The sequence below is a fragment of the Coregonus clupeaformis genome, unplaced genomic scaffold (assembly GCF_020615455.1).
Source record: "Coregonus clupeaformis isolate EN_2021a unplaced genomic scaffold, ASM2061545v1 scaf0419, whole genome shotgun sequence".
In the NCBI taxonomy this organism is placed as follows: domain Eukaryota; kingdom Metazoa; phylum Chordata; class Actinopteri; order Salmoniformes; family Salmonidae; genus Coregonus; species Coregonus clupeaformis.
Window position 1 is genome coordinate 188,394 of NW_025533874.1, and position 13,277 is coordinate 201,670.

The 13,277-nt window shown below is 41.5% G+C and overlaps 3 protein-coding genes across 6 annotated transcripts in view; 1 reads left to right on the forward strand and 2 right to left on the reverse strand.

Annotated features, from left to right (window-relative positions):
- The window catches only part of LOC121543487 (protein MMS22-like), a 30,702-nt gene extending 26,840 nt beyond the window's left edge, over positions 1 to 3,862 (reverse strand). Inside the window, exons 1-7 of one of the 4 annotated variants that reach the window (XM_045215298.1) lie at positions 3,634 to 3,862; positions 3,453 to 3,510; positions 2,920 to 3,103; positions 1,535 to 1,660; positions 1,358 to 1,410; positions 1,056 to 1,143; positions 685 to 862 (exon numbers count right to left, since the gene is read on the reverse strand). In XM_045215298.1, coding sequence (XP_045071233.1) covers positions 685 to 862; positions 1,056 to 1,143; positions 1,358 to 1,410; positions 1,535 to 1,660; positions 2,920 to 3,103; position 3,453 — 630 coding nt within the window. In that variant the 5' untranslated portion in view covers positions 3,454 to 3,510; positions 3,634 to 3,862. Of the gene's footprint in view, positions 1 to 684; positions 863 to 1,055; positions 1,144 to 1,357; positions 1,411 to 1,534; positions 1,661 to 2,919; positions 3,188 to 3,452 lie in introns of all 4 variants that reach the window. The other 3 variants (XM_041853368.2, XM_045215299.1, XM_045215300.1) reach the window with 3 other exon arrangements.
- A 2,455-nt stretch (positions 3,863 to 6,317) lies between these two features.
- Positions 6,318 to 13,277, forward strand: part of LOC121543941 (neuroendocrine convertase 1-like) — a gene marked incomplete at its 3' end in the record, with an annotated part of 171,864 nt that continues 164,904 nt past the window's right edge. Inside the window, exon 1 of the mRNA XM_045215297.1 lies at positions 6,318 to 6,690. The remainder of the gene's footprint in view (positions 6,691 to 13,277) is intronic.
- Positions 10,133 to 10,882, reverse strand: LOC123484721 (prostaglandin D2 receptor 2-like). Its single transcript, XM_045215296.1, has one exon. The coding sequence runs from the start codon at positions 10,880 to 10,882 to the stop codon at positions 10,133 to 10,135; it is 750 nt and encodes a 249-aa protein (XP_045071231.1).

Consider the following 13,277-nt stretch of genomic DNA (forward strand, 5'->3'; position numbering starts at 1 on the left):
GTTATGGGCTGATCCCTCACCTTCCTCATGATCATTGATGCCCCATGAGGTGAGATCTTGCATGGAGCCCCAGACCGAGGGTGATTGACCGTCATCTTGAACTTCTTCCATTTTCTAATAATTGCGCCAACAGTTGTTGCCTTCTCACCAAGCTGCTTGCCTATTGTCCTGTAGCCCATCCCAGCCTTGTGCAGGTCTACAATTTTATCCCTGATGTCCTTACACAGCTCTCTAGTCTTGGCCATTGTGGAGAGGTTGGAGTCTGTTTGATTGAGTGTGTGGACAGGTGTCTTTTATACAGGTAACGAGTTCAAACAGGTGCAGTTAATACAGGTAATGAGTGGAGAACAGGAGGGCTTCTTAAAAAAAACTAACAGGTCTGTGAGAGCCGGAATTCTTACTGGTTGGTAGGTGATCAAATACTTATGTCATGCAATAAAATGCAAATTAATTACTTAAAAATCATACAATGTGATTTTCTGGATTTTTGTTTTAGATTCCGTCTCTCACAGTTGAAGTGTACCTATGATAAAAAAGTACAGACCTCTACATGCTTTGTAAGTAGGGAAACCTGCAAAATTGGCAGTGTATCAAATACTTGTTCTCCCCACTGTATATTTGAACCCAGGTCTGGTATTCACTCACAATATTCATGCTTTTTTGTGTGTGTGTGGGGGGGGCTACCTTGCCCTGGTGCTGTATGGTGAGGGCACTCTGGATGTTGGCCGGCAGGTCTTTGAGGCGCCCTATGAGGAGGGTGACCCCAAAGAGCTCCTCCAGCAGAGCAGAGGGTAGCTGAGCCTCCAGCTCCTCATAGGGGTGACAGGGGCCCTCCTCCAGGGGACAGGTGGGCTCCAGGTACCTGCAGGGTGCAGAGGTCACACAGGGAGTCACAGAAAAGTCAGGTGTCAGACCTGACTGCTTATCCTTTTACCTTTTAAACAAAGAACAAATCCTTACAGTGTTTTACTGGAACTAGCTAAGTAAATATAGCCTATGCCCTGGGCCAGGGACACAGTCAGTAAGAATCAGTAATAACTGACCAGAAGCATTACCTGTATAGGAAGACTTTGACATATTGGAGAAACAGCACACACTGTTGCCTAAGGTCTTCTGCCTCATAATGGAGGCTGCTGGCTTGGCCTGAAACATAACATTGTCAAGTACATACAGTACAACAAAAACAGTACAAGATTTCCCCATCACAACTCAGAAAAAAATCTAACAACCACCATACCAAATCACATCACACAGGCAGTATCTTGGTTATTACCACAAAGCTTTATCAAATAATATCAACATGTGAACTCCTTCTCACAAAACCATGAGCAGCAAGGTATACATTAAGTTAGCTTACCAAAGTCATGAGAGCTGGACTGCACCAGGGTCTCTAGTTTAAGAAGCTTTTGCCTGAAAGGTGACAACAAATTGTGACACACTGACCTCAAAACCCTGAGAATTAGAGACAGTGAGGCAGCTATACATAGTCTGAAAAAAATGAATGACACTCCACATTATCTGGCTGTATTCCCACCTGAACAGGCCGAACAAAAGTTTGGTAGATTCCACCAGAGCAGTCTCGGTCACCCATGGGAAGCCAAAGATATCCACTGTGTCCTCCTCATAGTCTGCAGGGGCTGGGGCCAGACGCAACAGCAGCCTATGGAAGACAATAGTAACTTAGATCTGCTGCAGCCTACAAGACACTGAAGACAGGGAGTTTTCCTCAAACAATATTGTTGGTAATGATTCTGTTGTAATATAACAAGATCAACATAATATGTATTATTTCTGTCCACTGTTGTCAGCTGTCCACAATCTTTTGAGTTACTATGTGTCACATACGGTATGAAAGTCCCACCTACTTCCTGGATCATGTCCCACGCTGTTATTGAATGGCCTTCAAGTTTATATTGTCAAATTCATGAAAACGCTGTAATTTAAGATACATGCAAAATTGTATTCGTATTTGCGGATTAATTTACTTCTACCTGATGCCTTTAATGAAGATTTCTGATTGATTGAGTAAATTAATCCACGAATACAAATATAATTTTACATATATCTTAAAATGACCGCTTTTTTATGAATTTGATTATATATTCTTGAAGGCCATTCAAAAACACTGCGAGACATGATCCATGAAGTAGGCGGGACTTTCATCCTGTCATGTGTCATGGCAAGTGGCTTATGTAATGTCTCTGTACTCTTATACAGTAGATTATACACTGAACAAAAATATAAAACGCAACATGTAAAGTGGTCGTATGTTTCATGAGCTGAAATAAAAAAATCCCAGATATTTTCCATATGCAGAAAAAGCATATTTCTCTCAAATTGTGCACAAATTTGATTACATCCCTGTTGGTGAGCATTTCTCCTTTGCCAAGATAATCCATCCACCTGACAGGTGCAGCATATCAAGAAGCTGATTAAACATCATGATCATTATACAGGTGCACCTTGTGCTGGGGACAATAAAAGGCCACTTTAAAATGTGCAGTTTTGTCACAACACAATGCCACAGATGTCTCAAGTTTTGAGGGCATGTGCAATTGGCATGCTGGCTGCAGGAATGTCCACCAGAGCTGTTGCCAGATAATTTAATCTTAATTTCTCTACCATGAGCTGCCTCCAACGTCATTTTAGAGAATTTGGCAGTACGTCCAACCGGCCTCACAACCGCAGACCACGTATAACCACGCCAAATCAGGACCTCCACATCAGGCTTCTTCACCTGCGGGATCATCTGAGGAGTATTTCTGTCTGTAATAATTTATTTAAATTGACAGATTTCCTTATATGAACTGTAACGCAGTAAAAATCTTTGTAAATGTTGCAGGTTGTGTTTATATTTTTGTTCAATATAATATTAGCCTGCTAAAATATGCCTTAGCTGTGTGCTCATAGAGACGTTACCGTTTCAGGGAGCCCCTGCCAATATAACTGTCAGATGACAGTGGCTGGGTGTCTTCCCGACCCGGGTCAGACGCACAGGAGAAACAGGGTGGCAGGGCTGGGGTCAGCTCACACTGGCTTTCCCCTACGAAGGGTGACACCGGCGGGGTCAGCGACTGGCTGAAGTCTTCTTCCATTGTGTTCACTTTAGAGAAGCGACATTGAAGACACAATCTGTCATTTCAACAGTCTGGCCATGGCACTTTAGTTGGCAAGATGAGGGATGGGGCTGTGGAAGTGTCAAATTAATAGTTAGAGCTTATACTGTTAGTAAGTTAAGTGCAGGGAATGACAGTCAATGAATTATCGATATAATAATTTTTTTTAACTATACAAATGACAACATAAACAATTAAATAACATATCAATAAACACACAGGTAGTTAGCCTAGTAACGTTAACCTTACAAGGCTAATGTTGGCAAACCTCTAACGTTACTTAGCTATTTAACGTTACAGTTCACTGAAATATTTGAATAACGTTAACTAACTCACTGTTTTATCTGTGCCGTGGATCAGTAGTAGCAGTTACTCTGAGTCTTGACTTTATGCCCTGCCGAGAATAACATCGTCAAAACATCTACATTAACGGCACTGTTTAATAAACTGCAGTTGCACCATCAAAGTAAATGCAAAGTCAAAAGACAGTTTACAGTTTGTTAACGAGCTAGCTTACATCCAGATGAAATCCTGAAATCCTTTCTGAATGCTCTGTTGGGGTTTTCACTTCATTAGCCTGTCTCTCCCGCGCAAAGGAGCACACGCGCTACGCATGCGCAAATTCGGGCACCGCAAACGATATCTTTCCGATGATTGGTCCGAAGTTCTTTCGAGAGTCTTCTTCTTCTTCTTCTTCTTCTTCTTCTTCTTCTTCTTCTTCTTCTTCTTCTTCTTCTTCTTCTTCTTCTTCTTCTTCTTCTTCTTCTTCTTCTTCTTCTTCTTCTGTGGGTTTTATGGCGGACTACATCCAAAAGTTGTATTTCCGCCACCAACTGGACGGTTTGAAACCAAAAATAAAATTTAAATAAATCCATACTTAATACTGATGCTAACAATCCACCCTAATAAAAATAGTACATTGCCAAAACAAACAAAACTCCCACTTCTTCTTTCTTTTAGTTCTCCATATCTCCCTTCTCAGGCTCTAGGACCTGAGAATTTGGTACGGCTTTTGATAATATTCCATTTAACTCCTTTGAAATCTTTCATAATCTTTCATAACATTTACATTTTAGTCTGTCAAGAGGCGTGATGTAGATGATCTGTTAAAGGGTGCGTTCGTAAATGCCCTCTGGCTATCTACTCCGATTACATCGTCTGAGTGTGCCAGAGCGCAGAATAATGTAATAATTTAGGAAAGCTCAACACCCGTCCAGTGTCAGTAAACGTCGGCAAAAAAGCGTAATTAAATTGTAGCTATCTAAACTAAAATATGTGCCTAATTGTCTTTTTATCCACTGTACTTTGTTTTGTTTTTGTTTTGAAGGCTATTGGATCAGTTTTCTCTCTCTCTCTCTCTCTCTCTCTCTCTCTCTCTCTCTCTCTCTCTCTCTCTTTATATATATATATATATATATATATATATATATATATATATATATATATACAGTTGAATATACAGTTGAAGTCGGAAGTTTACATAAACTTAGGTTGGAGTCATTAAAACTTGTTTTCCAACCACTCCACAAATGTCTTGTTAACAAACTATAGTTTTGGCAAGTCGGTTAGGACATCTACTTTGTGCATGACACAAGTAACTTTTCCAACAATTGTTTACAGACAGATTATTTCACTTATAATTCACTGTATCACAATTCCAGTGGGCCAGAAGTTTACATACACTAAATTGACTGTGTCTTTAAACAGCTTGGAAAATTCCAGAAAATGATGTCATGGCTTTAGAAGCTTCTGATAGGCTAATTTACATATATTTGAGTCAATTGGAGGTGTACCTGTGGATGTATTTCAAGGCCTACCTTCAAACTCAGTGCCTCTTTGCTTGACATCATGGGAAAATCAAAAGAAATCAGCCAAGACCTCAGAAAAAAAAATGTAGACCTCCACAAGTCTGGTTCATCCTTGGGAGCAATTTCCAAATGCCTGAAGGTACCACGTTCATCTGTACAAACAATAGTACGCAAGTATACCATGGGACCACGCAGCCGTCATACCGCTCAGGAAAGAGACGCATTCTGTCTCATAGAGATGAACGTACTTTGGTGCGAAAAGTGCAAATCAATCCCAGAACAACAGCAAAGGAAGATGCTGGAGGAAACAGGTACAAAAGTATCTATATCCACAGTAAAACGAGTCCTATATCGACATAACCTGAAAGGCAGCTCAGCAAGGAAGAAGCCACTGCTCCAAAACCGCTATAAAAAAGCAAGACTACGGTTTGCAACTGCACATTGCGACGTACTTTTTGGAGAAATGTCCTCTGGTCTGATGAAACAAAAATAGAACTGATTGGCCAAAATTACCATCGTTATGTTTGGAGGAAAAAGGGGGTTGCTTGCCAGCCGAAGAACACCATCCCAACCGTGAAGCACGGGGGTGGCAGCATCATGCTGTGGGGGTGCTTTGCTGCAGGAGGGACTGGTGCACTTCCCAAAATAGATGGCATCATGAGGAAGGAAAATTATGTGGATATATTGAAGCAACATCTCAAGACATCAGTCAGGAAGTTAAAGCTTGGTCGCAAATGGGTCTTCCAAATGGACAATGACCACAAGCATACATCCAAAGTTGTGGCAAAATGGCTTAAGGACAACAAAGTCAAGGTATTGGAGTGGCCATCACAAAGCCCTGACCTCAATCCTATAGAACATTTGTGGGCAGAACTGAAAAAGCGTGTGCGAGCAAGGAGGCCTACAAACCTGACTCAGTTACACCAGCTCTGTCAGGAGGAATGGGCCAACATTCACCCAACTTATTGTGGGAAGCTTGTGGAAGGCTACCCGAAACATTTGACCCACGTTAAACAATTTAAAGGCAATGCTACCAAATACTAATTGAGTGTATGTAAACTTCTGACCCACTGGGAATGTGATGAAATAAATAAAACCTGAAATAAATCATTCTCTCTGCTATTATTCTGACATTTCACATTCTTAAAATAAAGTGGTGATCCTAACTGACCTAAAACAGGGAATTTTTACTAGGATTAAATGTCAGGAATTGTGAAAAACTTTTTTTTTTTTTTTTTTTTTGCTACATTTGTAGCCTTATATAAAAGTCACGTCCTATGCCCTTCCGTGACATTCTGTCTCGTGTTGTCCCCGTCTCATTAAAAACAGTACAATAGTGAAATAAAATTGGACCCAGGCTAACCCTAATTTCCATATGCAGATCTGTCTCTGCAAAACGGTATCTCGCCATCTCACCATGCTTGCGTTCAAATGCATATTCACATCTTTTCTAAAATCCTTTTCGACAGGAGCAGAATGTTTTCGTTTGCTGGAGTAGTTTGTGACGGGATTTAATTCGCTTTCGTTTGCATGCATGCTCGAGAACTAGGGAATATATAGGCTAGATAAATGTGCATACAACTGCGTGTTTATACCACTGGGCGAATTTTTATGAATATCCCCCTACACACCACAGGCAGAGACAATAAAGAGGACCGAGAGACATTGAATTGGATTTGTTTGGCGTTCTCCCGGTAACGTATATGTTTTTCAATCAAGAGATCCAGACCCAAAAGCAAGCACACCGAGTCGTCTTGTATGTGAAGGTAGGTTCCATCATTTCTGCTAATCTTTCTTTGAAGAGAGGGGAGGGCAATTTCAGCCTGTGTAAATGAATACATCCCCTTCCCACAAGCCCTCAAAATCTCTGTCACTTTGATGGGTTGCAGTGAAAAAGTGTGTAACTTAGTCTTTCCAAATGGTCCATTATGTTGTGAGATGCTCAATTGTACATATGATATCAATTCTGTCGTTTTATTCAGGGGCGTTCTAGCCTTTTGGGGACCCTAAGCGAGATTTGGTTGGGGGGCCCTTCCACCTTCCGGGAAAAATATTTGGCAGCATAAGGAACATTTTAAAGTTTTAAAGCAAATTAAAACTTTCCATGGGACAGAGAGAAAATGTTTCAGTTTTAAAACTAATTTCCTGCAATTCTACACATTTGTCCATGGGGTTGAGATAATTGTTTTCAGTTTTTTAGAAAATGTCTTGCAGTTCTACACATTTTGCAATGAGTTATGCCATGTTCATATGACATCTGAGTGAGAGTAACTAACAAAATCAATGGGGGCTCCCTCGAGGTCAGGGCCCCTGGGCACGTGCGTTCTTTGCATGCCCAGCCAATAATTTGGCCATGATTACTACAAGGTTTAGATAGCTGGCTAGACTAACTTACCTAGCAATCAATAAAATGTTAGCTGACATGGACTAATTCAGTGACAGTGACTGACATAACTGATGAAAACATAACTGATGAAAACTGCTGATGTACTACCACATTTTTGAAATTGCACATTGTGTATTCTACTATCCTTACTTACAGTAAGTTGAGACCCCAATTGACTTCCTGACTTCCCCCTTAGTTGTGGGCCCCCTAGCTGCCTCTTATTAACCCACCATAATATTGGCCTAGAAACGCACTGATTTTATTGCATTATTTAGTGTAATTTATTATATAGGGCTACTGTATTGCCCCCTTGGTGTAACCCAGAATTGTGTCATGTAAGTTGCAGTGAAACAGCAACTGATTCTCGGAAATACAGTATTCGTTTTTACTTGTGAACGTAATCAGCATGTGAGACATACCGAGAGCTTGGGACTATAAGGTTCTATCTGCAAAAAGATAATTCTGAGATAATTGGCTTTACATTTCCGAACCCTCATTGGTTTGAATGGTGTCAGCAATTTGTATTGAGTATTCTTTTCAACTTAACAACATGAATTGGGGTATTTTGAGGTACTATATAGGTAGAGAACATTGAACAGAACAAGGCTATGTCAATAACTCAATTTTGACAAAAATGCAGATAGAACCTTATACAGTAGTCGCAAGCTCTCGATGCGGAGAGAAAATGCATGTTGATGGGAAAATTAGTTGGGGCAACTGATAAGAGTGTCTCCTGAGTGGAGGAAGCTAAGCAGTGCTGCTAACAGCTTAGCTTCCTCCACTGTCCGACTGCCCTATGCTGGGCTCGAACCAATTATCCTCTGTTTCACAACACACATGACCACCCTCCTTGACACTGTGCAAACCGATTGAGCTATACAAAAGGTACCCCTTGGATGGCTCCATCGGCGACATTTCAAGCTAGCTGTGGAGGGAGCTTACGGTACGTTCTTAACTCCATTACACTCACCCCTTCTAAACTTGCTGAAATATCATGCCCAAATCATCTCAAAAATATTTTTGGTCATGAAAGCAATATTACTTTATTTAAACATGATTTTAAGCTTTACAAAAACATAAACAATGCATACAGTTCCTTTTGTTTTTTGGGGTGGTTATTATAAGCTAAGACAGCTGTGCTAATCTCAATAAGGTATTTATATGTCATATTTGTCTGTATCAAGGGGTATACAGTGGGGAAAAAAAGTATTTAGTCAGCCACCAATTGTGCAAGTTCTCCCACTTAAAAAAATGAGAGAGGCCTGTAATTTTCATCATAGGTACACGTCAACTATGACAGACAAATTGAGGAAAAAAAATCCAGAAAATCACATTGTAGGATTTTTTATGAATTTATTTGCAAATTATGGTGGAAAATAAGTATTTGGTCACCTACAAACAAGCAAGATTTCTGGCTCTCACAGACCTGTAACTTCTTCTTTAAGAGGCTCCTCTGTCCTCCACTCGTTACCTGTATTAATGGCACCTGTTTGAACTTGTTATCAGTATAAAATACACCTGTCCACAACCTCAAACAGTCACACTCCAAACTCCACTATGGCCAAGACCAAAGAGCTGTCAAAGGACACCAGAAACTAAATTGTAGACCTGCACCAGGCTGGGAAGACTGAATCTGCAATAGGTAAGCAGCTTGGTTTGAAGAAATCAACTGTGGGAGCAATTATTAGGAAATGGAAGACATACAAGACCACTGATAATCTCCCTCGATCTGGGGCTCCACGCAAGATCTCACCCTGTGGGGTCAAAATGATCACAAGAACGGTGAGCAAAAATCCCAGAACAACACGGGGGGACCTAGTGAATGACCTGCAGAGAGCTGGGACCAAAGTAACAAAGCCTACCATCAGTAACACACTATGCCGCCAGGGACTCAAATCCTGCAGTGCAAGACGTGTCCCCCTGCTTAAGCCAGTACATGTCCAGGCCCGTCTGAAGTTTGCTAGAGTGCATTTGGATGATCCAGAAGAGGATTGGGAGAATGTCATATGGTCAGATGAAACCAAAATATAACTTTTTGGTAAAAACTCAACTCGTCGTGTTTGGAGGACAAAGAATGCTGAGTTGCATCCAAAGAACACCATACCTACTGTGAAGCATGGGGGTGGAAACATCATGCTTTGGGGCTGTTTTTCTGCAAAGGGACCAGGGACGACTGATCCGTGTAAAGGAAAGAATGAATGGGGCCATGTATCGTGAGATTTTGAGTGAAAACCTCCTTCCATCAGCAAGGGCATTGAAGATGAAACGTGGCTGGGTCTTTCAGCATGACAATGATCCCAAACACACTGCCCGGGCAACGAAGGAGTGGCTTCGTAAGAAGCATTTCAAGGTCCTGGAGTGGCTTAGCCAGTCTCCAGATCTCAACGCCATAGAAAATCTTTGGAGGGAGTTGAAAGTCTGTGTTGCCCAGCGACAGCCCCAAAACATCACTGCTCTAGAGGAGATCTGCATGGAGGAATGGGCCAAAATACCAGCAACAGTGTGTGAAAACCTTGTGAAGACTTACAGAAAACGTTTGACCTGTGTCATTGCCAACAAAGGGTATATAACAAAGTATTGAGAAACTTTTGTTATTGACCAAATACTTATTTTCCACCATAATTTGCAAATAAATTCATTAAAAATCCTACAATGTGATTTTCTGGATTTTTTTTCTCATAGTTGACGTGTACCTATGATGAAAATTACAGGCCTCTCTCATCTTTTTAAGTGGGAGAACTTGCACAATTGGTGGCTGACTAAATACTTTTTTTCCCCACTGTATTTCAATAGTTGAAATTACCAATGAGTGACTTGAAATCTTACAGATTGTGACTACTCGTGGTCACTACCTGACTGTCATTACTCTGTGCTCTCTGGGTGTTTCTGGAGGCAAAGGCATAGAGGAATGGAACCAAGCTGCTGTTGATGAAGACCAGAGATCCAGCAATCCTCCAATTGTCCTCCCAGAACACTCTCAGAGCCTTATTCTTTGCCAAGATGGCCGTCACTCCCAGCACGTTCATGACATGGTGAGGAGTCCATAGAACTATGAAGGTCCCAACGATGAGGCTCACTAATCTGGTCATCCTGGGGTGACTGAAGAAAGCTGTTTGGTTCACCCTTTTCTGGAGGCGGATATAGGCTGTGGCCATGATGAAGAAAGGAACTACAAATGCCAGGAGAGTCTGCAGGAGCAACACAGCCACCAGCTCAGCATCTGATGCAAAATCATACTGGCACCGGACCCATCCATTATCCTCCTCCTTCACATCCCGCACCGTCACCCCATAAGGGATGGACAGGACCCCAGCTACCCCCCACAGGACAACCAGTAGCCCCCTCTCCTTTGCCACTCCCAGTCTGGCCCAGCTGTGGGAATGCACTACCTGGAGGTAGCGCTGGATGCTCAGAAATGTGACAGTCAGCAGACTGGTACAGATACTGCAGTAGAAAAGGTACATGTTGAGCTGACAGAGCACTAGACCCAGGCTCCAGGTGAAGACTAGGTTGTATATTCGCAAAGGTAGGGTAAGGATGCAGAGTAGGTCAGATGCAGCCAAGTTCAACATCAGTCTCCGGCTCAAACTGGATAGATCATGGTTCCGACGGAGGACGACTATCACTGCGATGTTACCGGGAATACCGAGCAGGCAGTACAGAGACAAAGCCACGCCAGGAGCCAGACCCCAGAATGAGGCAATAGAGGTGGAGTTGGAGGTGGAGGAGTTAAGTTGTTCAATTTCTAGCAGTAAGACGAACTGACCAGTCGATTGGCTCTCAGTAAAGTGAAACCCAGATATGTCATTTGGGGTAAAAACCTAGCAATATTTAGGTAAGTTCGCTATTTGTAATTGCAGAAGCTCGCTCGTCATGTTACAAGGAAAATAAGGAACAAATGGCGCTCCTTAGAGGTTTACGGAACTCAACATTTGAGTATGAAATACCTACCATGGATTGAAGAACTGAATGTGGCACGTTCAGAATTAATCAAACCACAGTTTCATGGGTTAAGGTTCTCCAACCATATTTTCCATTAAGTATGTAGGATTCAGTGTTTTTAAATCTACCCACTAGTTCTGAAACGGTACAAAAATGCAAATGTTTTGCTAATGCATAGGTTCCATGCATAGGCTCCATGCTAGTATTTTCAGAGCAATAAATAATGTAACAATTTCCCCCGTTTACCATGTTTTAAATCTCATGCCCTGTCATCTCAAAATAATTGTATACTAAGTCATTGAGCAACACAATCCATTTAAGATATGATTTAGGAAAGAAATTGTAAACATGCTAAACGGGGGATCTATAGATATGTCATGCTCAAGGAATGAGCAGCATTGTTTTTTTTAATGTCTTTTAATTGTACTGAGTACAGTAACAAGTCTGGTCTACAAGTTAACACCCTGGCAGTGTTGCGTGACCTATAGCCTGACCTATAGCCTGACCTCTGGAAATCATGTTCAATTCTACCACAAACTCTTTAAAAACTATCTTTAAAAAATGAGTCCCATAATGACTTTGCATAATGAGCTACATTCTCCTTCTTCATTGGGTCTCCTCCTAAATAGATCTCCTCATTGTGCTGAGCAGAGTGGTAGTCACTTTTATCTCTGGTAAGGCCCTGTGGCCTCTGCTTGATCAATTAAACTCCTGAAAGGCCTCTCTCCCCTGGCCCTTTCATCCTTCCGCCTGAGAGGAATAGAAAGTTATCAGTCTTTCCAAGCCGATATGCAGGACGGAAATAAGTAGTTTGTCTATAAAAATGTCCAGGTGCTTTATCAGCATCCCAGTAGGCCCCCAGGCCGCCTCTGCATTCAGTTTGCTGCTGCCTGTACGCTCATTCACTCCACGACCCATCTGGTCCCTTGTTCAGCCTGCCTGTGCCTGGGGCCTGCTTACAGAGGGGGCGTACTGTATAGCCCTGCCCTGCACAGCCCAGACCCGGCTCCTCCAGCTCCACACAGGGATTGACTAGGGCTAAGTCCCCTGGCGATGTTATTGATTTCAGCTAGGGGATTCTTACTGTAGATTGGGCCTGAGTGATTGTGTAGATTTGAACCACGATGATCCTATTGATGGGGTAGTTTGGGGAGCAGTGTGGGTAGCCGTTTTCATATGGCTGACTGTTGAGTGTTTTGAAGGGAGCTGATGTGAAAGAGGAAAGGAAGGAGAAAGAGCATAACCCGAGTGACGTGTTCATCATTGCTCAGTGAATATAGAGGGATAAATTGAAACAGCAGCGATAAAGAACAAACATGAAAACATTTTAATAGTCTAAGTAAGCTACTCTTTTAGGAAATGTAAAGCTAAATGATTCATTTAAGTAAGTATTTTTTTTCTACGATTTTTTGTGTAATGTGGAGAGGCAACAGTTCAGACTCAGTCAGGTGCAAAAAAAAGAATATATTTTACAGTGCAGGTGATGAAGAAGGTTGGATCCAGATGGGTTATTTACAAAATATACAGTATGGACAGTATATGAAAAACAATCACCAAATACACTTTAATGGCAATTTGATTGCTCAATTCACATTACTCTGGCCAATAGTAAACCTGTGAATGAAAACAAAGGCATAATTAAACATTAATTATTATTAATCAAACAATCATCCCATTTGTGTGGGGAGAAATGGAGGGAAATGTGTAATGTGGCTTGACTTGGATTTTTGCCACAAATGCTAAAAAGTTAGCATTTGGAAACATTAGCCAGGTAAACGAAACCATTGCATGCTTGGATTTCTGTCTTACATACGTAGAATCTTAATTTGAGCCAGTTTGCAACAACAGGAAAATAGATCCTACATCTGTACCTTGTCCATAGACTGCTTACAGTGTAAGGAAACCAATATGTCATTTTGTATTTGGGGGAACTATCGCTGTTCTGGTGTCCGTATATCATAGTCCTTCATAAATACACTACATGACCAAAAGTATGTGGACACCTGCTCGTCGAACATCTCATTC